Source organism: Dermatophagoides farinae, chromosome 9, assembly GCF_024713945.1.
Source record: "Dermatophagoides farinae isolate YC_2012a chromosome 9, ASM2471394v1, whole genome shotgun sequence".
Taxonomy (NCBI): domain Eukaryota; kingdom Metazoa; phylum Arthropoda; class Arachnida; order Sarcoptiformes; family Pyroglyphidae; genus Dermatophagoides; species Dermatophagoides farinae.
In genome coordinates, this window is record NC_134685.1 from 814,206 (window position 1) to 839,778 (window position 25,573).

At 30.4% G+C, this 25,573-nt stretch overlaps 5 protein-coding genes and 1 long non-coding RNA gene across 7 annotated transcripts; 2 read left to right on the forward strand and 4 right to left on the reverse strand.

The window, feature by feature from the left end:
- Positions 1 to 1,471: 1,471 nt before the first annotated feature.
- On the reverse strand, positions 1,472 to 2,169 carry LOC142597780 (uncharacterized). Its single transcript, XR_012832399.1, has 3 exons — positions 2,120 to 2,169; positions 1,801 to 2,053; positions 1,472 to 1,749 (listed from the first exon to the last, which is right to left on the reverse strand). It is a non-coding gene; the product is annotated as an uncharacterized LOC142597780 (long non-coding RNA).
- A 34-nt stretch (positions 2,170 to 2,203) lies between these two features.
- Coq8 (ubiquinone biosynthesis protein COQ8, mitochondrial) lies at positions 2,204 to 23,925 on the forward strand. 2 transcript variants are annotated; one of them, XM_047061268.2, is made up of 3 exons: positions 2,204 to 2,746; positions 21,903 to 22,060; positions 22,129 to 23,925. In XM_047061268.2, the coding sequence occupies exons 1-3, from the start codon at positions 2,602 to 2,604 to the stop codon at positions 23,902 to 23,904; spliced, it is 2,079 nt and encodes a 692-aa protein (XP_046917224.2). In that variant the 5' UTR covers positions 2,204 to 2,601; the 3' UTR covers positions 23,905 to 23,925. The 2 variants fall into 2 exon arrangements, with proteins under 2 accessions (XP_046917224.2, XP_075590235.1); XM_075734120.1 differs by lacking the exon at positions 2,204 to 2,746 and having other exon boundaries at positions 21,740 to 22,060.
- On the forward strand, positions 10,158 to 15,261 carry LOC124497602 (uncharacterized). Its single transcript, XM_047061267.2, has 3 exons — positions 10,158 to 11,638; positions 11,699 to 13,723; positions 13,779 to 15,261. The coding sequence occupies exons 1-3, from the start codon at positions 10,285 to 10,287 to the stop codon at positions 14,408 to 14,410; spliced, it is 4,011 nt and encodes a 1,336-aa protein (XP_046917223.2). The 5' UTR covers positions 10,158 to 10,284; the 3' UTR covers positions 14,411 to 15,261.
- On the reverse strand, positions 15,034 to 20,459 carry LOC124497610 (mechanosensitive cation channel TMEM63B). The gene is made up of 10 exons (XM_075734119.1): positions 19,173 to 20,459; positions 19,016 to 19,095; positions 18,183 to 18,952; positions 17,965 to 18,062; positions 17,306 to 17,883; positions 16,912 to 17,215; positions 16,657 to 16,850; positions 16,206 to 16,537; positions 15,873 to 16,147; positions 15,034 to 15,808 (listed from the first exon to the last, which is right to left on the reverse strand). Exons 1-10 carry the CDS (start codon positions 19,353 to 19,355, stop codon positions 15,671 to 15,673), a joined length of 2,952 nt encoding a protein of 983 aa, XP_075590234.1. The 5' UTR covers positions 19,356 to 20,459; the 3' UTR covers positions 15,034 to 15,670.
- On the reverse strand, positions 20,859 to 21,769 carry Trs33 (trafficking protein particle complex subunit Trs33). The gene is made up of 4 exons (XM_047061274.2): positions 21,621 to 21,769; positions 21,489 to 21,550; positions 21,219 to 21,420; positions 20,859 to 21,146 (listed from the first exon to the last, which is right to left on the reverse strand). Exons 1-4 carry the CDS (start codon positions 21,696 to 21,698, stop codon positions 21,024 to 21,026), a joined length of 465 nt encoding a protein of 154 aa, XP_046917230.1. The 5' UTR covers positions 21,699 to 21,769; the 3' UTR covers positions 20,859 to 21,023.
- On the reverse strand, positions 23,911 to 25,510 carry LOC124497604 (damage-control phosphatase ARMT1). Its single transcript, XM_047061270.2, has 2 exons — positions 25,334 to 25,510; positions 23,911 to 25,259 (listed from the first exon to the last, which is right to left on the reverse strand). Exons 1-2 carry the CDS (start codon positions 25,381 to 25,383, stop codon positions 23,927 to 23,929), a joined length of 1,383 nt encoding a protein of 460 aa, XP_046917226.2. The 5' UTR covers positions 25,384 to 25,510; the 3' UTR covers positions 23,911 to 23,926.
- Positions 25,511 to 25,573: the final 63 nt, after the last annotated feature.

A 25,573-nucleotide genomic window follows, 5' to 3' on the forward strand; every position in this document is an offset into this window, starting at 1 on the left:
CAATTATTCACAAATGTATAGTAGTTGTGTAGAAATAGAATTGGTTTGAAACCAAAACAACAAATTTTCTAAATAAAAACATTATATTTTTGCGCAAAAAAAACTGAAAACCCAAGATTTAAAGACGATTATTCGAGATGTTTCGATGATGGTAGATCAACCATACATTCACACGCTCATACACACACACCTATGCTTTTGCTTTTTTTCATTTTTTTTTCAATTAAAAAACATGTTTAAAAAAACTTGAAATAGAAAAATCTAAAAACTAAAAAATCTTTAAGGAAAATATAAAAATGATGATGATGATGGTGATTATGTTGATCATGGTCATCACCAAAGATTCGAAAACTTGAAGAGGAAATTTGCAACAGATAAAAAGAATAGAGAAAAAAAAATGACCACACACACACACACAATGACCATAGACATTGAAAATTTCTTCATTTTTTTTTTTTTTTGGCTAAGCTTATTATAGTATTTAGCGACATAGAAGTGGATAGATTTCTAAGATTTCTGAGTCTGAAGACAAGATGATCATCATCAAGATTAATTTTGTTGTTTATGTGTTTTTTTTGCCAACATAACAAAAACATAAAAAAAAGAATTTTAAATAGGCCACCTACCTATGGTATTGTCGGTATCTAACTTGGGGTCCGGAAATGACGACATGGTGGTCAATCGATATATTAGACAACTATTAATTTCATTGACATTCCGGGAAATTCTGGAATCCGCATAATTGATGATGATGATGACAATGATTGAATGAGACAGTTTGATGGTTGTTTATTTTTCGTAGTCATCTTGTCTCGTTTATTAAGAGGTTCGGTTCTTCAAGGAATGTTTTTCGTTCGGGTAAAATTTCCAATCATTGGGCCACCATCATTGATGAAGTTGTTGTTTTTTTTCCTATTTCTGGTAATGTCGGGATATGAATCCTGTGTTTTATTCGTGTATGTCTTGTAGCGACCACCGTCGGTTATTACTATTGAGCCATCATAATTAGTAATAAACCGAAAATGACCATTTTTTTTTCTTCTTCTGATCATAATTGGTCATTTGATTTTCAATTTTATTTCCATTTTCAAAAATTTTTTTTTCATTACATTTCCATTTCTATTCACATTTACGATTCGTGTGTCATTTTCTTCGTTTGGCGGAAAACATCTTTTGATGTGTTTCGGCTTCTTTCGTTTCGTTTCGTTTTTTTTTCATTTTATTTCTTGTTGATGATGATCAATAGTCGGTTGACGGTTGATGGTTTGACCGATCGTTCAACTTTGATTTGAATGATGATTCTTTTTTTTCTTCATCGATATGATGATGATGATGCTACTGATGATGATGGCCATTATTATGCAATGAATTTCGTTTTGTTTTTGATTTGGTCAATTTGAATAATAATCATATATATCCTTGATGATGATGATGAATAAAGATTATGTTTTTTTTTCTATTTGAATAATAATAAAGGTCCACATCGAAACGGAAATTGATAAGATTCCGGGATTTTTTTTCCATTTTTTCGAATGCAAATTTGAGAGTGGAAAAAAATCAGGCCAAATACTTGTGATGAAGGACCATCGATGATGATGATGATGATAATAATGGTTGGCCAGCTTATTTTGTACAATGCCTTGTATATACAACGATGATTGATCACCATTTTATGGATTTGATTCATATGTAGACTAAGACGACGACGACGACGACGACGACGATAATTGCCTCCTACGAATAAATTTTCTAACAAAAAAAAAATAAAAAATCATTCAAGATGATAGAGATGTTACAAACCTCTGAATAAATACTGATGATGATTATTTTGAACTTTGACATTGAAATCTTGAATTTGATGACGACCTCGATGTTTTTTTCATTTGTTGTTGTTGTTGTTTAATATAACAATCTTTTTTAGGTCTCAGGTGGTAGGTTCGTCGAATCATTTCATTGTCGTTGTTCTATTGTTATTCATCATCAATGTCTGCGCATTGATGCAATAGATCATTGTCCGAAGGTTTCTTCATTTGATTATTTTCTTTTCGGAACCCTAACAAACAAACAAAAAAGAAAAAAGAAATGAAATGATTTTTTTTTTTGATCGGTAAATATTTACATTTAGCACCCGGGCGTCAAAAAAAAGGACATACAAAAAAGAAAAATTTCTTTTTGTTTAGCGAACGAAACAAAACAAACATTCGATCGATGTATCGATTGTTGTTGTTTGTATACGAATTCGATTCGAATTTTTTTTTCTTTTCGTTCGAATGATTCGACAATTAATGGCTTGAGGCCATCAACCATTTTGGGTGCTCGTGTGTGTGTGTCTGTGTGTGTTTGCCAATTGATGATCATCATTAACAATCAATCGATTCCTCGAATCATTATAATCATAACCCGTACATCATTATCTTGATCATTCAACTTGATTTGATTTTCTTTTTTTTTTGCCGATTTAAAAAGCAAAAAAAAAAATCCTCTTGTGTTTTGTAAGCCGGATTTGATCATCATCACCATCACCATCATCATTATCATTATGATAAACAAATGAAATTCCGATCCATTCCTAATGACTGGGTGATGATGATGTAATGTGTGATGGGATACCTCAACGATCAACAACAACAACAAAAAAACAACCTTTTGATGATCATCACGTTTCTGCATTCAAAAACGTTCATCATCGTAGTGTTCCCTTTCAATGAACGAACAAAAAAGATGAAAGATGAAATGTCTTTATTAGGTAAGTTTCTTTCTTTTTCTTTCTTCATTTTTTTTTCTTTTTTGGTTTGATGGCAAGCAAACAAGCAAGTGCACACACATAACATCAGTTCTTTGACCATTTTTTTCCATTTTTGTTTATTGTTCATCATCATCAATCCATCATTCTTTTCTTTTGCATCAGGGTATTATTTTTTTTTCTTTCTTTCTTTGTTGTTAAACCTGATGGTTTTTTGTTGATGATGATGATGATAAATTGTGGCCCAGCATGAATGATGAAAATGAAATAGCAAAGATGATTTTATCAATCTTTTGATCTTCATTTTTATTCTGATTAGTTTTTTTTTAGTTCATGTGAAAAAGGTGATTTCTACATCACATATAGGTGGGCGCCAACAACTGCAAAAAAAACGCATCACCCTTGATGATCGACCAAATGATTTTTTTTTTGGGCGCCCGAGTAATGAAAAAAAAATCTACTGAATTTATTCCACTGATGAATGAATACATTATATATTCCTACACATACAGTGTTTCGTTTTTTGAATTGAAAAAACGAAAATTTTCTTGAAGACGCGTGTCAATCATACACATACACACACACCTAATGTTTTTTTTTTTTGAAAAATGAAGAATTCAAGTTTTACAAAATTAAGACATTTAATATTTTGAAAATTTCGTTTGGGCGGATTTTGTATATGTGTGTGTGTGTTTGTTTGGTGTATCATGATGATGATGATGAATCGTGATTACATGATCACCATTTTTACCACACGATTATAATCACCACTAGACAATAATGATAATATATTGATGAATACGAACCCTGTGTTGTTGATGATGATGATGGTATAATTTTCCCTTTTTTTTTGCTATCCTGAAATGATATCAAGACAATGATGATGATGATGATCGATGATAATTGTAGGGTATTACTACCACCTGGGTTTAGAGGTTCCTGTTGTTGTTGTTGTTGTTGTCTTTTTGATGACTTAATTTCCATCATCATCATCATCATGAGTATACGTAGGGTGATTATATTTTTGAAATGGCACGAAATTCAAACTGGAAAACAAAAATTTCTCCTTTGGTGAGCTTTGTGATTGTTGTTGTTGTTGTTGTTGTTCAGGGTGAATGGTGTTTTTTTTTCTGTTGTTCTTATTGTTTGAAAATAAATACCAAGCTATCATCATCATCATCATCATCACAGGATTTTCCTTTTGTTTTTGTTGTTCTTATATTATTTGAATTATCAAAACAGAAAAACAAAAATTCCATTCATTTAAAAAGTAAATGGCTATTATTTGGCTGAATGAATACATTCTCATGATGATGATTCAGCAACCGGGTGTGTGTATGTTTCTCATGAATTTATTTGACTTTTTTTTCTGAAAAATTTCTCTTTGAATTTTTTTTTCCAACTTGTTGGATCAAATTTCAACAAGAAAAAAAAATCTAAAATGACACTTGTATGTTTTTGTGTGACACATCTTTTTTACTTTCTTGTTGTTTGAGTGATTCATTGGAAATTTTTGTTTTTTTTTTTCATTTTGGATTGAATGGATAGATAGATAGATAGATAGATGGATGGTTGGTTGGATCAAAGCATTCCGCCGGCATTTCTTCACTATTTGGAATTTTAGTATTTTTTTTTCTTGGTAAAAAAAAAGATTTTTTTATCCCCAGTGTGTGTGTGTGTGTGTCATCCGATTACCTATATATTAAATGTATGTGTACCCGAAATGTAATAATAAAAACAAAATTTTTTTTCGTTTCTCGGGACCTGTTGCGCTTTTTTTACGTTTTATTTTACCTTCGGAAAAGCTAACAACAATCGATTTTACCTTTGACCGATGATGATGATGATGATGATGATGATTGTGATGGTGAACGAGTCTGGGGTAAAAGATTTTTTATTTTTTCCATAAAAAAAAACCAACGAATTGAATTGAAGAAAAGAAGATTATGTGTAGTGGTAATGGTGGTGGTGGTAGTCGGTGTTTTTCATTATTGTTATTTGAATTTTTTTTTTTATTTATTTTATTTCATTTTTCATTATTTTATGTCAATTTTTTTTTTGTTTGGATTGTTCTATTTTTCTCTTTCTCTCTCTGTGTGTCTTGGTCCAGCCAACAATTCGGATATACGCATAAAAATGCAGCAACCTCAACTCTTATCAATAGAATATAAATCAAAGTTTTTTTTTCTCTTATCCGCCATATTTTTCATTCAATTTAGATTGGATTTCTAAAGATTTTTCTTCTTTTTTTTTTGATTTGATTATCTCACATTTTATCTATCCATTTTATTGATCATTTAACAGGTCATTTGTTTGGTTTGTTGGTTGTTGAGATTAGAAAAGTGGTGGTGGTGGTTTTTTTTTGGTTTGAAAAAATTTTTACAATAGAACTTGATGGTTGTTTTTTTTTGCAAAAGAAAAATGAGAAATTTTTTGTTTGTTTCAAATCATATAATGATGAAACCAGAGAAAAAAAATGATGATGAATTTAATTTAATTTTCAATGATGATGATGATGATGATGGTGTTGAATGAATGAAAAATGATGATGTCGTTGGTAATCATCATCACCATATAGGTTATCAATATGGTCATTTCATATCATGATCAACATCTCTTTTGGTAATAGTAGTAGTCGGTGGTATATATCTTGGTTTTGTTGATCCAAAGAGAGAGATAAATGAAATAGTTTTGAGGAACCTGAAATTGCTGTTTTGCTTGTATATTTCTTTTTTTGATGAAAAAATCTCTTATCGAAATTTTTTTTTCTAAAAAAACTAATAATTTATCATTTTGGATGATGATGATGATGATGGTAACAACATGCCTGTTGAAGGGCATTTTTTTGGAAAAAAAAAGATTTATTTATTCAATAAATCAAGCACAAACTTTATTTTTTTTTCAATGTTTCTCAAACTTTTTTTTGTATGTTTTTCTGGAATATTTCTCAATTTTTATATATGAAAACCAGTGCATGACTGTAAATTATATGATTTTGAAAATTCATAATACTTTGGTGGTCGATTTTTAATCGATTCGATCGATTCGGTTGATTGATCGAACCCACACACACACACAGACATTTGATGATCAATGACAAAATCATTACCAACTACAACAACAACAACAAAACAATGGTTAATCTATCTGTATTTCCTGTCGTATTTCGTGAATATCAATTGTTTTTTGAATGAATGAATTTTTTCTGTTTTGGGTTTTTTTGACTTTTGACTTTTCCTCATTCACAATCATTCTATAGGGTCCAGTGATTTTTTTTTTAACTATATGATCATATAGAGTAGAAAAAAAACAATTGCTAGAAATGATGGTGGTGTTGCGGCGGCAAAATTTGCCTTTGACCACTTTGGGGGTATATATGACAAAAATTGAAATGGTTTTCTTTCAATTTCACTCTCTGTGTGGTGTGTGTGATTTTTTTTTAAGAAAAATTTTCAAGAAACAAACGAAAAAAAATTGTCAACAAAAATTGACTTGGCTTCTCTTCTAATTTTTTTTTGTCTTCGGGGTCTGTTTTTTTTTTCATTCTTCATTTGAAATTAATTTACGACGTTTCGCTCTCGAGCAAACACACGCTCAAATTGCTCATTGTTTTTTTTTTTTTTTTTTTTTTTTGTTAAAAAAAGTCAATCCTTTCGATCGAAACAAAAATTTGAGATTGAAATCAACGACGACGACGACGACATGCCAAAAAAAAAAAAAAAAAATGTCATCGTCATCTTCGTCGTGGTCCCCACTATCGTTTATCATCATTGTCGCCAGTCGTCATATTCATCGTTGGTGGTAATATGGTGATGGTGGTGGTGACAACATTTGTTTCGCCATAGGGACCAATTTGAAAAAAATGAATTAAAATAACATGAATATGTTATGATCATAATTTTTTTTTCGAGAACGAGAGATAGAAATATCTGTGTGTGTTTGTTTGTTTCCATTGTTTTTCATATTCCGAGTTCTGTTTAATTATAGGAATATTCTAGACTCAATGAAATCTTTGAATTTGATTGAAATTTCTTCAGCATCATCATCATCAAATTTACAACAACACGTTATGACCATGATGATGATGATGATGTTGATGATGATGATAATGAGTACATTTGATGGGCCACCAACGACGATCATGGCTAGCCACCAGCCAGCTAGCTAGTCAGTAAGCCAGCACATTGACCATGATCGTCGTGTGGTAATAATTTTTTTTTTTCATTGCTTTTTTTTCATCCAGAAAAAAAATCATGATAACGAAATTTTTTTTTTTCGTTTTTTCATCATTTTAATTCAATTCAATTCAAATTCAATTCAATCCAATGATGATGATAGAATCCAATTTTGATAAAAATCGACATTCGATGATGGTGATGATCAGCTTTTGATTATTATATGATGATGATGATGATTTCATTTCAATTTCGATGGATTTTTTTTTTCGTCTGCAAATTTTCCTCTATATAAATTGCCTGATTTATATGTGTAATGTTAATTCTTTTTTTTGGATTTTTCAATTCTTTTTTTTTGTTTTTTTTTATTATTATTGTTGGGCGGTTGGTTTGATGGTGGTCCTTTTTTCTTTCTCTCTCTCTCGGTTGTTGTTGTTGCTGATGATGATGATGAATTCAATCACATATTGCATACATAACAGCATCATCATCATCATGGAAATAAATCGTAATCCATAACCAATCAACCAACGAACCAACAGCGAAAATACCACAAATTTAAGCAAAAAAAAAAAAAAAAAACAAACTCGAATCTTGTCTTGTCTTGTAAAAACAATTCATAGTCGATCGACTGTGTGTGTGTGTGTGATTCACTGTATATTTATATGATGGTGATATGATGATGATCATCATCATGATCATGGACCACACACCATGGTGAAATGAAATTTGTTGTTGTTTGTGTTGTTGTTGCATTTGATTTTGTACAGAAAAATAAAAAAATTTTGCCATGTTATTGATAATAATGATGTCGATTTTTTTTCTTTTGGTTTGATTTGGTTGTAGTTGTTGTTGTTGTTGTTTCAAGCCTGGTTTTTTTTTGTGCACATGTGATGAGAGAAAAGACGATGTCGACAACGAAAACGACGATGAAATCAAAATAAAATGAATTGGTTATTCATTGATGATACACACACACAATGTTGTGTTATACAAACACACGCACAAAAAAAAAGAAATTCTTTTGATTCATCATTGAATTCATTCATATAACTCGAAAATCGACAACAAAAACATTGGAATTTTTTTTTCTTTTTATTTATTTTCATTTCATGAATATAATTCCGAATGAATATAATTTTTTTTTTGCTTGTTTTGGCAATGTCATTGTTCGGATATATTTGATTGAAATCGATCACCACAATTATCCATTAGTCAGTTCATATTGAAACAGTTTCGGCCATCTAGTGATGGGAATCGTGAATTTTTCATCTTGAACAATTTTTTTTTTTTTTTGATATTTTTCATCATTAGATTAATGACCGATTAGTCGATAATATTGGAAAATTAAATGATTGGATGAAAAAAAAAATGTTTTTCTTTTTTATTCATCAATTATTAATTGCTATTTTTGTCGATCGGTGAACAAATATATTTACTTATAATTTGACATTTTGTTTTCTTGGCCTTCACCATTATCATCATCATCGTCATCATCATCATCTGACTGTTGATGACATTGACGTAAAAACAAGATAATCATAATAATAAATTAATTAATTAATTGCTATGAAAAAAATGATTACCGAATTAATCAATAATACAGGTATTTCAACTTATTTTGAATTGAAATATATTATTATTCTCATATTTCATTTCGATTTTCATTCCGATTCCCCACATTGATGATTGCAACCAGAATGAAGATAAAAAATTTTTCACTTCGACTTTTTATCACTTATTCTAGGTAATTGCTTTTTTTTCAAATAAAAAAAACAAACAAACTAATCCATTGATTCATTGAATTCATAGCTTCATTGGATTTACATTCAGTGAATTAAAATGGAAACGTTGGCCACATCTATGTAAATGTATTATATTGATGGCCATTTATTATTATGCATTCAGATTACTGGATGATTATCAAAAAGTGGCCGAAATAAAAGTAAAACAATTGAATCAAAATCAATTTGGTACATTGATTGATTTTGGTTCTGAATATTTTTTCATTATGGCATTTTTTTCTTCATATTTATTCTATTTTATTCATGGTTATTCATTGATACGTTTGTGTGATTCAAAATTATTTCATCAATCATTTTATAATGATTCATCATCAAAAAATTATCACCAAATTCGATTAATATCAATCATTTTATTGATAATTTTCAATATTTATGTATTCACCTGTTATGCAAGCTATGGTTTTTGGTCATTGCAATTAGAATATCCATTTGAATTGTTAATAAAATTCTATACAATGTTCATGATAATTTATGATAAAACATTTATACATATAATATGTATTTATTTTAAATTCAGTACAAGAAAATTATTACAACAAACAAATAATGATTTTAAAATGAAAAAAACTAATGAAATACATTCACTACATACAATACATACATTAGCTATTCATTGTGATTGTTTTCATCGAAAAATTTCATATTTTTTCATTGTTAATATTTTCAGAGATTTTATGTATCTAATTGGTTCATTTGTTTATATTTATATCAATAGATTTACATTCATTCAATTGATAGTTTTAATTATACATTTTACACTTGAAACATATTGGATATATTTAGATTATGATATGGATAGAATTTTATCGAAATTATTCATTGAAATGCATCGACAACAACAACAACAACAACAACAACAGCAATGTAAATCAACGAAAAAACAACAACAGCTATCATCATTTACATTGAATTTGAAACAATTAATGATAAAACAATCACCAATTGATGATGATAATGAAATAATCAAAAAAATTGGTAAATATTGGCATTCGATTGTTTATGAAAATATCCGCCATGAAATACGGCTGTTGGAAATTTCTGAATTATATAATGAATATTTTCACTTTAATATATTCAATTTTTTTCGATTAGATCAACGATTCATGATTGATTTATTTGCATTTGCCATATTGAATTTTGTTCTTATCATTCAAACTGCTTAATGTGAATTGTGCAAATTAATGTTTTTATTTCACAACAACAACAAAAAATGTTAACCCTTTTGGCTGAAATTATCAAGTTTAAAAAAAAAATTTCCTTGAAATCAAGTCATCATTGAAAAAACATGTACTTTTCACTTTTTTGGTCAAGTTATTAAACACACAAGGTTAATAGATTTTTTGTTGTTGCTGATAATATCATCTATATGCAACAGAAAGGCAGATATTTGTGAAATAAATGCATATATATAGATTTGTAGTTCATTCATTCATTATCAATGGCAATGAAAAATTTATTTATCCAATTCATTTTCTGAGAATTGTTATTCATATGATGATGATTGCATTTTCAATTTTATATATTTGATGGTAATTGATCCTTGAGCATTTTATTTGATAAAATGATGTCGAATGAAACAGATGTATGTTGCGAATTCAAAAAACCAATTTCGTTGTGTTGGAAAAATTTACGTTATGAAGTTGATGAATGGTGTATGGTCGATGGTTGGCAACCACGACGCCGGCGAAAAGTTATCCTTAATCGTCTTAATGGATCAGTACGGATGAACAGTCTGAATGCATTGCTTGGACCATCCGGTGCCGGTAAAACTTCGCTCATAAATTGTCTCATTGGAAATGTTCCAGCCAAGAACATTTCACCCGACACTGAAATTTATATTAACAGTGAAATAATCACAAAGTCATCGAATTCATTGGTCAGTTTTGTGCCACAATTCGTTCATGAGATAATCCTAGGACGGTTTACAGTGTTCGAGACTTTGTATTATGCATTCTGCTTCAAGAATCCTGCTCACTATCATGGCCGAGCATATGAACACATCCAGTCAACGATCCAGGAATTAATGCTAAATCCAAAAGTGTTGCAAACACGTTTCGAAAATTGCTCTGGTGGCGAACAACGTCGAGTGGCTATCGCTCAAGAGCTGATGTCAATCGAATCGAAACCACCGTTTTTGTTCATCGATGAACCTACTACCGGTCTGGATAGTGAGTCGGCGTTGTTGGTTATGAAGTGTCTACAACGATTGTCCACACAGAATGGCATCACAATCCTCGTGTCAATTCATGCTCCCAGTTCGGATATATTGGATATGTTCGATCAATTGTACATCATAGCCAAAGGAGGTGTTTGCATTTATTCTGATCAACCGGATCGATTACGGTCACATCTGAATCAAATCACTGGAATCGCATTGAATGAGGATGATTCTCCGATCCAGGAATATCTTCGTATCGCTAGCAATGGCATCAATGATGAACAAGTAAGAAAATTAACACAAGAAAGTGTGCAACAAGACCATCAACGACTTACAGCTCAATTCAGTAAATTGGAAAAAGAAGAATGTCCATTAGCTTTTATTCCAAAGGGCATTCCTCATTATTCACGAAAATTTCGTAGTTCGGATCTTTGGACACAATTCTGGCGTCTATTACGTTTGACATTCATAGCAGATGTTCGACATATAATTGGTATTTTGATTTTAATCATAATAACTCTTACTACTTATACATCAATCACCAATAAAGATATGGTGATACCACGAGGATGTATGCCATTCAATATTGAACATTTGAATCAAACCTGTCAGAATAAATTGAAAGAAGATCGATTAATCGGAACATTTATTATGTTACTTTTTTTAATTATGGTACTTACAATTTCACTCGGTATATCAATGTATTCGTTGATGACAGTGAATTTTATGAAAATTCTTCGCCACGAATATCGTACTGGTAAGACTCGTTGCATTAAAAACAGTATATATCTAATTTATATTTTTTTTTCATTTACAGGTTGGTACAGTTTTTCATCATTAATCCATCCTGTTCATGTGAATGACTTGATCACAATGATATTACTCACTATTATAAGCATTGTGATTTATTACATGACTAGTGACATTCTCTATATTGATGAATATCAAATGAATTGGCATCGTTTGCGTACTCTATATTCATTCAGCATAGTAGCATTCTTGTATGGCCAATCATTCGCTTATTTATTGACCAGTATTTGTATTGATCAATTTGAATTACTTCTCATTCTATGTCAAGTAGTGGTGGTTATATTGGGTACAACTAATGGATTAACAGTAATGATTGATTTAATGGACAAACCATTTTATCGAACAATATCACATTTACTTGGTGCTCGATATATTACCGATGGATATCTCTATGCACACTATGGTATTGATCGTTGCGATCCACAAACAGAATATTCACAAATAATGAAACAATTTTCCGTCGACACAGACAATATCTATTTAAACATGAAAAATCCGATGATAGTAATAATAGTGGTTCGAATCATTTCTATCATTGTGATGCGTTGGACATTTAGCAATGTGAACAATGGAAAAATCTTATCAGCAACAAAGCAAGAAACATTGACAAAAATCCTAACTCCTGCCATTGAAATCAATTTTCATGAAAAGGCTACGTTTGTCCAGATTTTTGATGGTAATAATAATAACAATATTGAACCTCAAATGGCCAAAAATGAATTTCAACAATTTTGTACTGGCCGTTACATAATTGGATGGCGTCAATTGACATTGTTTGCGACTGATACCATCTATGAAGTGCGTTCTACACCTGGACCGTTAGATGATTTTGGAGACAAGTTAATATTACGGAATCTCAGTGGACAATTTCAGTTTGGAACATTGAATGCAATCATGGGCAGCTCCGGTTCGGGCAAAACGTCACTGTTGAAAGTTTTCAATGGAAAAATGAAAACCAAACTGACCGGTTCGACTCAATTCTACCTCAGTCGATTCGTACCGATTCGGACTTGCTTTATCAAACAAGAAGTATCCAAACACTTGATACCCGGATTGACGAGCAAACAAAGTTTGATCTATGCTTCTAAATTAAAGAATTGTCACGAAACACAAACAATTGATCATGAACAAGTGGCTGACAATTTGCTCAATGAATTAGACATGACCAACACGGGCAACACTTTGGTGCAAAATTGTTCCGGTGGAGAAAGGAAACGACTGGCTCTGGCAATGGAATTGACATCCGTTCGAATGCCCAATCTCATTTGCATTGATGAACCTGTCAGTGGTTTGGATTCCAATTCGGCACGGTTGGTCCTTCGATGTCTTCGACAATTCATTGCTCGTCATCCAGATATCACTATGGTGGTCAGCATTCATCAACCTAGTACCGAACAATTGGACATGTTTGACCTATGCTATGTGCTAGCATTCGATGGCCTTGGTATCTATTCAGGACCGCCAGCCAAAATCAAAAGTTTTCTCAGTGAAACATCTTCCATCGATGAAGATAAACGATTCCCAATCGAAACTCTCATTCGATATTCTAGCACTGGTCACTTGAATCCCATCGTACAGCGATTAGCCGAAGAAACTGATAATCAAACCAATAAAATCACACCGTCGCTGTTACAGGATACTGTTCATATAAAGGATGGTGTACCATTCCCTCAAATTCGGTTCTCATTGCGATCGGTATCAATTTTATTTCTACGTTTGTCTCATTTTTCAATCCGATATCAATGGCCATTATGGCTTACATATGTGATTCTACAAGTCTTTCTAGGCACTATGTTTCTAGATTTGTTTGATGAAAAAATAGCTGAAATCGACGGTTGTATATCGATAGAAGACGATATTCTAGCCGTTTGTTTGAATGTTACTGATCATAAATGGAAAAAAGATTCTCGTCTTGCCAGCAATATTAATTTTGTCATGTTTTCAAGTTTAGCATTCTTTTCGATATTGAATGCGCATATGAGCAACTTGTTTTCCTTTGAATTGAAATTTTTTGCAACTCAACATTTAAATGGTATGGTTTTAATTTTGGATTATTTTTAAATTATTTTAATTCCTTCTAATTAAAGGATGGTACACGTGTGGCTCGTATTATTTGTCGAAATTATTGTTCGATGCTACCACAATCCTACCGATGGTCATAATTTTTGCTTATGTAACCGATATATATTCAACAGTTTCGCCAAACAATTTTTTCTGGTGGCAAGTGATCAATTTATATTTATCATCATTTTGTTTTCTGGCCATAATTAATATGAACGTATTGTTTCTTCATAAATCGATTATTGTTCTATTCATCGTTATCGCTAATTCACAAGGCTTTTTTCTATTATTATCCAATGTATACAATGTAATTGAAGAAATGAATTTCATCGTACGTTTTCTATCGAATTTTTCAATTTATCGTTATCAAATGCAAGCAACATTATGGCTTATTTATGGTGGTGATCGTTGTAAATCGCATGAAATACAATCATTGATGTATATGTTGAATATTCCAACAAATGTTGAATATTTCTACGATTGTATTGTCAAATTAGTTTTATTGGCCATATTTTATCATACATTGGCATTATTAGTATTCATTATTAAATACAATCCATTAATCAATCGACATAAAAGAGCCGAACGTATCAAACGATATCATAATGAACGTATTCTTAAGATAAAATCGAAATTATTTTTTTCTACAATAATTTAAAAATGTAAATGATTGCAATCAAAAATTATTCATGAATACGTTAGTTTATTGTGATCATTCATATAATTCAACAAATGATATATATTCAAAATTATCAATCAGAATCAGTACCACCTTCATAATCATGACTACAAGCATCTTCATAACCATAATCATAACCATAATCATAATCATAATCATAATCATCATCATCATCATCATCATCATCATCATTATTATCCAATTGATTTCGGGCGTTCGGCATCTTATACAAATCAGGAAACTGTCTTGAAAATTCTATTAATGTCTTTGGCAATTGATGCTCCAATTTTGGCACAACTGCAGAAACCGGTGTATTTGTTGTTGAAGCATTGATTTTCTTTTCTTCATTTGGCATAGCACCACTGTTGTTGCTCGAAAAATTCAAGCTCTTTTGAGTTTCAACGACCACACCACGTGTTAGCGAACATGCCGGCATTGTTTGATTGACTGATTCTCGTTCTTCTTCTTTAGACGATTTAATGAAATCTGGACAATGTTGTTGTGTAGGATTCATTTTAATGTCAAATGACAGCAACAAATTTTTTGAGTTTATATAATTTTAAAACCTTACACAAAACAAAAAATCATTTAATTCTGACGTGTAATAGTCGAATATCGATCGAATAGTTTTATTTCAACAAAACAAAACAAAAAATCACAACATTTAAAATTTAAAATTCGAACTTTCGAATAATAAAATTCTACACTATATATATATTCGAATTAACACATACATCAATTGGAAAAAATATGATGAATTCGAATTTCGAAATTGATCTTGCAACACACAATTAGAGAAATAAATAAAACACATCGGGGCCATACACAAACGGTTTTTTTTTTGATTATTATGCACGAAATAATATATTATTTATATGAGAATGAGAATTTTCAGTTCGAATGAATTGTGTATTTTTTTTTCTTTTCCAATTTGATTTATTACAAGCCCGGAACAGGCTGATCTTCCCCGCATCAAATGCCAAGTTAATACACAGTGCAAGCACTTGGCGAGTGTAAAAGTTGTAGTTACCGACAAACGTAAGCGACATAGACTTGTATATATAGAAGATTTATGGAATTTTTTTTTGTCACAGTCGATTTTGTTTCAAATTTTCAAAAAGTTCTCATCTATCACATGTAAAAGTGGTAATGATAAAAATTAAGGATTAGTAAATAGACTAGTCATCGTTATCATTGTAATGATGGGGTTGGTGGTGGTTATGATGATTGTTGCTGTTGTTATTGTCTTTGTTGTTGTTGTTGTCGTTGTTGTTGTTGTTGCTGAAATAATCCATCATCCAATAAATGATATAATACTGGCGGTGTATAGGAACAAACACAAAAATCTCTTTTATGTTTAAAATTACGATTGTTAATCTAAACAAAGACAAAAAAAATCATGTGATAAATGAATTTTCATTCATTCATTTTGCAAACTTACACGTGATGTAATCAGATTACGAAACCAATGATGAAAGCCGAAAAAAGTGAATGCCAATAATGTGATGATCAATATTATCAATACAAATAATGTAATACGTGAGTATTGTGTTTTAATAATCATTACGGTGAATAATTGAAATTGCATCAATATGAGGCCAATCAGTACATACATTATGGCACTTGAATGTATACGGCGATTAATTTTTGTCGGTTGATAAACATGATAGATATTATAACGATCGACAATATGTTTTCCAATCATATACAACAATCCTAAATCAATCAATAGGCAAAAATCAATACCAATAAAAACATTTAAAATCAAACTTACCACATGGTGCAATTAATGGACATGCAAAACTATATATAACAGTCATTGTGAATATAAGTAAAAATCTTGGATAACTAACACCGAATGGAAAATCAAATGTAACCCATTTACGTGCTTTTTGATATTCAGCAGGTGAACGTAAAAATAATGTATAAACCAAATATAATAATAATTCAGGTATTCGTAAAATTTCTGCCACATTACCAAGTATTGCTGCTTGTAATGTATAGATAACAAAAAATGCACCATTATCCACAGGAAATAAACAATGCCAACGAAATTTATGTTGATCAGTATTCGATGCAAGTACAGCGCCCAACATTGCATTTATACTAAATTAATTGAATATGTAAATAAATTATTACAATGTCAAAATTAGAAATTAGATCATCATCACAAACAAAATGGCATGAATAGCCAAAAAATAAAAATAAATAAAAATCCTCATTACCTGAGAAATCCGGTCGATGGCAATACAATAATCATCATGACTAGAAAAGCATATACTTTTGACATGACGGCATGATTTAGATCCGAAATTGTTTTATATGGAATCATTTGACAAGCATAGGTAACAATCGATGGCAAAATGACGGCCAACAACATCAATAGAAATGGACTCATAAAATCCGTAATAATTGAATTCTACAGAATTACAGAAAAAAAATGAATTTGACATTGAATAAATTAATAAGATAAATTTTACCGGTTTAAGTATTCCTTTTTTAATCAATTCTTTTGTTGCAATTAGATCGAAAATTTTCAATAGAAAAGCCGGTGTAGATAGAAAAAAGAATATGATAAACAATATGAATGATATGATCATTTTTCTTAACCATAATAAATTCATATCAAATGCAATATCACGCCAATTAACATCATCGGGAAATGGTGCATGGCTAACCATACATTTGGCTAGATCAAATTCATTTTGAAAATTAAAACAAATACCACACAATAGACAATTGGCGCAGGAATGTTTTTGTTTGTTTTTTATGTATTTATACACACTAAATATGGATAGAATAGAATTTGAATATAGAATTAATTAAAAATGATGATGATGATTATTATTATCATTCATTAAAATTATTACTAACTTCATTGCCATTAATTCTGTATGAAACGTAATGAATGCTGATCGTACTGATTGTGTTGGAATATTTTGCAATTCATTGTAAATTTCCAATTCTAGATCTTGTTTTTCATTATGATAAAATTCTGCTGCATCAACATCATTATTTCTACAGCAACAACAAAGACAGCATCCAAAAAGTCGATTACAATTGATGGGGTGAATCATAAAACGATTATCATTATTGCTATTATCAACAACAACGACAATATTATCTTGTTGTTGTTGAACAATATTCGAATTTTCTTGCTGCTGCTGCTGCTGTTGTTGTTGTTGTTGTAATTCATTATTAATTTCTTCACAATATTTCAATGCATTCACAGCGTTTGTATATGATTGTTCAAGATAATCCAATTGTCGTACATCGGCAATCAATTGTATACCACTAATTTGTACATCGGGAAATTTTTCAACAAAATAATTTTGTAATTTTTCCACAAGATTATCAAGTATTGGAATATGTCGAATCAATAATGTTTTACAAAACATAAGATCATCATCGGTTTTTAATTCACTGGAAAAACGATTCATAAGAAAAACACCCTATAAATGAATTTAAAAACAAAACAAAATTATCATCAAAAAACAACAACAACAATAACAACAACAACAACAAATACATACAACAATGATGATAAATGTTGAACAAATTGCATGTGCCCAATATAGATTCGAATCATGTGGTACATTACTGATCGATGTACGAGCAAATGCTTTTCCCTCTTTCATATATCATTGATGATGATGATGATGATGATGAAAACAGAAAACAAATAAACACAAAAATTCGATTAATCGGTTATTCAAGCGAGTAAAAACCCATACATTGTAATCATAATTACCATTATTTCCTTGTACATTAATAGGAAGTATTATGACAATTGTAACAAATGATAAAATGAATAAAAATATGATAATATAACGTTGAAATAATAGATATTGATAGGCATCATGGCCTTTATTGGCCAATATATCGTCATCCGTTATATTCAATAAATGTGTAAATATACGTTGAATATAATTAACAGGATTATTAGTTAGATTAATAATGGCATTTTGTATGACCACAGAATTTCTTTCCACTGGAAATGTTGATTCTGTTGTTGGTACTAGATTTGATTTTGAACCACTTAGATCAGCGGTAGCATTCGATGCAAATATATTAGCACCATCACCATTACTATTGGTTTTTCGATGTTTTCTATCATCATCGATTATTGTTGTTGTTGTTGTTACCGTTGATGTTGTCGATGTCGATGTTGATGATGATGATGATGAATGATTATCAATTTGAGAATTTTGTGCTAAAATTGTTGTTATCGATGGTGATGATGATGTTGATGGAATTTTATTATTATTATTTACAATGGTTGATGATGATGATCCATATGTTGTGGAATATGTACGTTTATGACGTAGTTGTTGTTGTTGTTGTTGATTATTTGATTTATTATTACAACGTTGATTTTTACATAAACTTAAATGAAATGGTAATATATTTGGTGATATATTTTGTTGTTTAAAATAACTTTCAATTGATTGAAAATTTTTATTTGCATGTACAATTGTTTTCTTTTTAATATCACGATTTCCATAGATAAATTGTACCCAGCTAAAACAAACGACAAAAAAATTTTAGTTTCAATCAGGAGAAAAAAAAACCCATACTACTCACTTGGTACGATTATTATTTTTAACTTCATATGAATGATAACGTGCCAAATAACGAAATATCACAAATGGTAATATTAAAAACTGTGGCAAAAAAAAATCAAAAAAATTACATCAAAAATTTACATTGACAAGTGGGCAATATATGAGAAAATACATACCAGACAAAGTATCAATTGTATGACCAATGATTCAGGTATACCTTCCCAGCCACGATCAATTTCAATCAATGTCATATTTTTCGATAGAAATACATTACATGTATAATTTAGATCATATTCAGTATCGAATTGTATGAAAAAATCACCAAATACTTTTCGATATAGATCTTGTATGAATTCCATCGTTGTTGTTGTTGTTGTTAAATCATTTACATCAATAAATTCTCAAAAATTTTCTACAAACACACACACAATGATCACAATATTTTGCAACAAAATAATAATCCACAACAACAACAAAAAAAAAAAACAAGAAAATTTCGAGTTTAGAATATTGGGCGTCAATCGACCTTGAAAACACACACACACACAACACAAGAATCGAATCAATTATTGTAGGCAGCAATTTATGATTAATAATCTTTTGGTTCAAAAAAAAAAAAAAATAAGACGAAAGCGCTGAATTGAAGAAAATTCGATCACAAAATTAAATGACGTAGAGAAGAATTTTTTTTTTTTTTGCTTCACAGCGTTCGATTAATGAAGAATTGCAATCATATTATTTTTTTTTTGTCATCGTCGAAACAATAAAAAAAACACTAACGCATTAGACAGGATATATATGTTATGGAGCTTGATATACAACAATATATAATTCAAGGGCGTCAACGGTGTGACCAAAAACACACAAAATGAATGAATGAATGGATCACGAAATATTCTATGGATTCTATAGAATGTGAATTAGATTTCACTATATCATCATCATCATGATCATCACGATTGTTGATAAGAGATTGGTTGTTGTTGTATTCCAATCAGTGCAATATTTCTTTTTTTTTTCTGTTTCTTTTGTTTTTTGTTGATAAAAATTATTTGTTGCTATATTTTGATGATTATGATAATGGTGGTGGTGGTGGTTATTTGGTCGAAATCAAATTTGTAAATTGACATTTAGTCATGGCAAAATATAAATTTGTTGTTGTTGTTGTTGTTGCAATCCGGAACGGAATATATGAGAAATAATAATTTTTTTGAGCTGTTTCTGTGTTTTTGTTGCACTTAATGATGAATGGATGTGAATGGATAAAAAAAAGAAAGAAAGAAATTGCTCACTTTAGGGAAATGGTTTTGATGATGATGATGAAAAAGTCGTCAACGACAATTTAACGCTATGATGATAAATGATTTTTGTTGTTGTTGTTGTTGTTGTTATTGTTGTTCACAAGCTTTATCCACCACCATCATCATTATCATCATCATCATCATCACCACTTGATTAGCATACCCATCATTCACGGTTTTTTATTATTATTGTGTTTTTATTTGTTTGTTTAATAAATTCAAAAAAAAAACTTAATTATAATGTAATATACTTTATATATGAACGGCCTATCTATTCATTATTATTACATTGAAAATGTAATGCAAACCAAATGAAAATAGGGTAGAATGTTTTGTGCGCATTTAAAAGGTTTTTGTTTTAGTAACAAAACAAACACAAAAAAATGACAAAATTTTTCTTTGTAAATTTTCATTTTCATTTTTTATTGCAATCCAATTCATATATCGATAGGATACTAATTAAAATCATGGATTAACCGCCAATCAATCAATCAAACATTGCCGGATACATCTTAATGGTTTTAAATATATCAAAAACAATCACCACAACTACAATTACAATGTGTATCTATTTTTATCATTTATGATTCATTCACTGTGTAACAACGAGATATTTGGATGATAAAAAAAAACCATGACAATATAAAGTATTTATAAATGGAGATTGTGAAATCAAACGTTTTTTTTGGTGGTGAAGGGGGGCTGGAGAGAGTTACAAATGGATTTTTATGTATGAATTTTTATCTGAAATTTTACACTTGGTGGTTGTGATACATCAGTGGTTACAACCGATGGTATACCAAGATTGAATAATGCACCACGAATTAGGCCACAACTGAATGCTAGATACTACATAGATTACGATGGTGGTTGAAAAAAAAAAATCAAATGAAATGAAACTAATTCTGGATGAATACTAACCTTTCCAATTTGATCCATATATTGTTGTGAATCAGTCATACGTTTGAGAAAACGAAATTGATTATCAATCAATACATAGATGCCCTGATGATTTGTACGTAATGTATCAGCTTGTTTGCCAAAAATTGCTGACCAAAATTCTTTACAAATAAATTTAATTATTTCCAATTCATCCTTGAAACGATTCCATTCACGTGTATATCTAAATGAATAAAATAAAATGGGAAAATTTTTTTCAACAAAAATGAAGAGATTTCAAAACAAACAAACTTTTTTATAAATCGAAATCCAACTTGGTAGCCAATAGATTCTTGTCGGCTTAAATCATTTGGCTTAAAATAAAGAGAAAATTAACGAAAATCAATTCAATCAATTTGAACAAAAATAAAAATCAAACCAAACCTTTTCTTCACCATTCATTTCATCGAATAATGAAACAAATTCCATGTGAAGAAAATCAAGAAGAATATCATCGGCCATGATTTGACAGTCAAAAGAAATTTTTATTGCTTTTGTTGTGCATGTGTGTGTGTGTGTGTTTGATGGATTCGCGAATATCAAATCAGCTGATCGGCATATCATTTGTGTGTGAATATAATTGTGGATATTTATCACCAGAAAATTTTTTCAATAAAATCATGTCCAGTAATTATCGTATTTTTTTACATTTTCTTACCACATTAGATGATGCCATTAATGTTGCAACCGGTCTACGTGGTAATCCACATCTTATGAATCGTATTCGACAATCATTGAATGAACAATCAAAAATTAATGTTTCAAAATTGAAAAAATTCCAACAATCATCATCATCATCATCATCGGAATTTCGTAAACTGAAAGTAAGTGTTTCCTATTCTTTCATTCTATTTTTTTTCATCCGATTCAAATTCATTCCATGAATTTTTAGATTGATCCGAATTCCGTAATTGATGATGTAACGATTGTGGCCGAAGGATTACGACAATATGCTAATTATGTGGCTAAACATTCGGTTAAAGTTGATCCAACCATAAAAATGACTCCAACTCTCGACTTGACTACTCTCATACCACAATCACAATCATCAGTAATGACGGCAAAAGAACAAAAACTCAAAACAAGACCGATGATTACACCAACAATGAATCCAATTGAACCTCTTGCTAAACAAAACAATTTTCGTCGATCCATATCTGAACCAACCACCACTGGTGGTGGTAGTACATTTCGTCCAGATTATATGGCACAGAAAAAAAGTCTAAACGAAGCTGCTGCATTGAAATTATCGGAAAAATCACGTGAACGTAAAGTACCGGCAAATCGTTTGTCACGTGTATTATCATTCGGTGGTCTAGCCGTTTCAATGGGATTCAGTGCAGCCGAAGAATTGGCCAAAAGAATTGTTGTTGGCGCTGTTGATAATAATAATAATAATGGTAAAACGGAAAATTCTGTTTTTGCTACAAATCTTTTTCTAACGAAAAATAATGCACAAAAAATTGTCGATACATTATGTCAGGTTCGTGGTGCAGCATTAAAATTGGGTCAAATGCTTAGTATACAAGATAATGAATTACTTGGACCAGAATTACAATCTATATTTGAACGTGTAAGACAATCGGCTGATTATATGCCAAAATCACAATTGGAAGCCATGGTACGCCATGAACTTGGCGATAATTGGCAATCATTATTTTCAAAATTCGATATGAAACCATTTGCAGCTGCTAGTATTGGTCAAGTACATCAAGCACAACTTGATGATGATGATGGATCATTAGTTGCCGTTAAAGTACAATATCCTGGTGTTGCCGAAAGCATTGAAAGTGATATTAAAAATGTATTGACAATCATTAAATATGCAAATATTTTTCCCGAAGGTTTATTCATTGATCATATAATGAATTATGCAAAAGTTGAACTTGCATGGGAAGTAGATTATTGTCGTGAAGCACAATGCCAGATACGATATGGTAATTTGATTCGTGAACACAGTTATCTGGAAGAAAATCTTCGTGTACCACGTGTATATGAATCATTATCGACCAGGAAAGTATTGACAACTGAATTAATTTCCGGTATTCCTATTGATAAATTGGATGATTTTAATGAAACATCTGATCCGGCCGTAAAAAATTCCGTTATGGAACGTATTTTACGTTTATTTTTTCGTGAACTATTCGTCTTTAATTACATGCAAACCGATCCAAATTGGTCGAATTTTTTCTACGATTATACAACCGATACATTATCATTGATTGATTTCGGAAATTGTCGTCCATTTTCCGAACAATTTGTCATGAAATATCGTGAAATAATTGAAGCGGCAATTGAAAATGATCGTCAAACTATATTGGATAAATCATTGGAGATTGGATTCCTAACTGGTTATGAAACGGAAATGTTTAAAAATGCACATGCCGATTCTGTTCTAATCATTGGCGAGGCGTTACGAATTTCTGATCGTTTTGATTTTAGCCGTCAATCTGTGATCAAACGAATCAATAATCAATTACCAATTCTGTTGAAACATCGATTGAAACCACCGCCAGAAGAAATTTATTCATTACATCGAAAACTTTCCGGACTATTTTTACTTTGTTGTAAATTAAAAGTACAAGTAAATTGTCGTGCAATCTATGACGATGTTGTCAATCAAATGATACGATTGAAACAACAACAACAACATCAATCAAATCAATAATAAAGATAATTTGAAACGCAATTTAATCAATTTTTAAAAAATTTATTACAGCATATTCACCAATTTCCATCCAATCACTTGGAAATTGTTTGATACGTTCAATAATCACCGGATCATCGTGAATACCAACAACAACATCGGCTTTAATTGTTCGTAATGTACAAATAGCCGTTGATTTTGGTTGAAATTCTCGAATCGCTTGTTTAAAAGATGTACGAATATTCCATTTTCGATCACCAACTAATTTTCTATAATTAAGATCACCTTTGAATAAAATTAAACGTGATTCATGGCAAAAATCTCGATATAATTCCGGTGCTACACGTGGCATTTGTGCATAATCATGTGGTAATGTCCAAAAATCATGTTCTTCAATTAACCATTGACGATGGCGAAAATTTTCATTGAAACGTTCATTTAATCGTTTAAGATCTAAACTGATTCCGGCCGTATCATTAACATATTTTAATAACCATTTTATATCACTAGTCATTGTGTCCGATACAAACCATGGCATACATTTGACATGAAAATGTACAATAACCTGATCTTTTGGCAATAATCCAATCGTATGCATAGCTTCTACCCAACAAAAATCCGTAAATAATTCATAACCAGCATTATCCAATATGATATCGATTCGATATGATTTTTTATCATTTTGGTTGTTGTTAGAATTTTGGCCGGAAAATAATTGTTGCATAAATGACCAGAAATTTTTCAAATCATTCACAAGAATTTTCGATTCCAATTCATTGAAATCAAAATCACCGGTTTGTTTACGTTCACCACATGATAATGATAGATCAAATTTATTACCCCATAATGAATGCATTGTATAAAATGTAAATGTAGATTCTTGATAATCGGATGATTGTTGTTGGTCGTTGAGCATTAATAAATGTTTGGCCAATTTTTCCGCCGGTTTCAAACACAATTCAAATGATTCTTTTTTGACAGTGAAAAATTGATCAAAATTTTGAAAATATTTCGAACGAATAAAAATTTCATGCATCATACGATAGAAATAACATTCACTTAGTAGCCATGAAACATTGAAATAAACAACATTATCATTATGGCGATATTCTTCATTCAACAAATCATTCCATGCTTGTGTATCCGATAATGATGATGAAACAATTGGCCGTATTGATTTATTTGTCTGTAGTTCATATTTAAGTTTGGCCAATTCTTCAATCAATTGTTTAGTTTCTTCTTCAGCTTCTGGTTGTTGTTCTGGTGGTAATTTTAGATCAATAGATATGATCTGTTTTCGTTGACGACATAATAGATCGATTACTTTTGTTATAATTATCGGTAAACGATAACTAAGTGTTTTATATGCAAATGAACTGTGGAAATGAGAAAAAAAAAGAATTTAAAATCTATTTTTGATTACCATAATATAAGTAATTATCGTTATTACTTTTTATCATTGGCCGATAATGGTTCGGGTATTATTGGTTGAGAATCCATTTTGGTTTTCCTAAATTATTTATTTGTATGATAAATAAATAAAAAAAAATTAATTTCAAAACAATAAAAAAAAACAATAAAATTCGAGAATGAAATTCCAGCTGAAAATTCTTTTTAAAAAAATAATTCAGTAACGTACTATATGGACAGCATATTCTAGTACACGAGTGTTATTTTTAAATTTTGACCG

Coding starts and splice junctions, on each gene's coding strand:
- LOC124497602 (XM_047061267.2), top strand. CDS start 10,285: ATGATGTCGAATGAAACAGATGTATGTTGCGAATTCAAAAAACCAATT. Junction 11,639..11,698: donor TCGCCACGAATATCGTACTG/GTAAGACTCGTT, acceptor TTTCATTTACAG/GTTGGTACAGTTTTTCATCA. Junction 13,724..13,778: donor TGCAACTCAACATTTAAATG/GTATGGTTTTAA, acceptor TTCTAATTAAAG/GATGGTACACGTGTGGCTCG.
- LOC124497610 (XM_075734119.1), bottom strand. CDS start 19,355: ATGGAATTCATACAAGATCTATATCGAAAAGTATTTGGTGATTTTTTC. Junction 18,063..18,182: donor TAATGTACAAGGAAATAATG/GTAATTATGATT, acceptor GATATATGAAAG/AGGGAAAAGCATTTGCTCGT. Junction 17,216..17,305: donor ACAGAATTAATGGCAATGAA/GTTAGTAATAAT, acceptor ATCCATATTTAG/TGTGTATAAATACATAAAAA.
- Trs33 (XM_047061274.2), bottom strand. CDS start 21,698: ATGGCCGATGATATTCTTCTTGATTTTCTTCACATGGAATTTGTTTCA. Junction 21,551..21,620: donor AAATGAATGGTGAAGAAAAG/GTTTGGTTTGAT, acceptor CTTTATTTTAAG/CCAAATGATTTAAGCCGACA. Junction 21,421..21,488: donor GGATTTCGATTTATAAAAAA/GTTTGTTTGTTT, acceptor TTATTCATTTAG/ATATACACGTGAATGGAATC.
- Coq8 (XM_075734120.1), top strand. CDS start 21,740: ATGTGTGTGTGTGTGTGTTTGATGGATTCGCGAATATCAAATCAGCTG. Junction 22,061..22,128: donor CGGAATTTCGTAAACTGAAA/GTAAGTGTTTCC, acceptor ATGAATTTTTAG/ATTGATCCGAATTCCGTAAT.
- LOC124497604 (XM_047061270.2), bottom strand. CDS start 25,383: ATGGATTCTCAACCAATAATACCCGAACCATTATCGGCCAATGATAAA. Junction 25,260..25,333: donor TTATCGGCCAATGATAAAAA/GTAATAACGATA, acceptor TCATTTCCACAG/TTCATTTGCATATAAAACAC.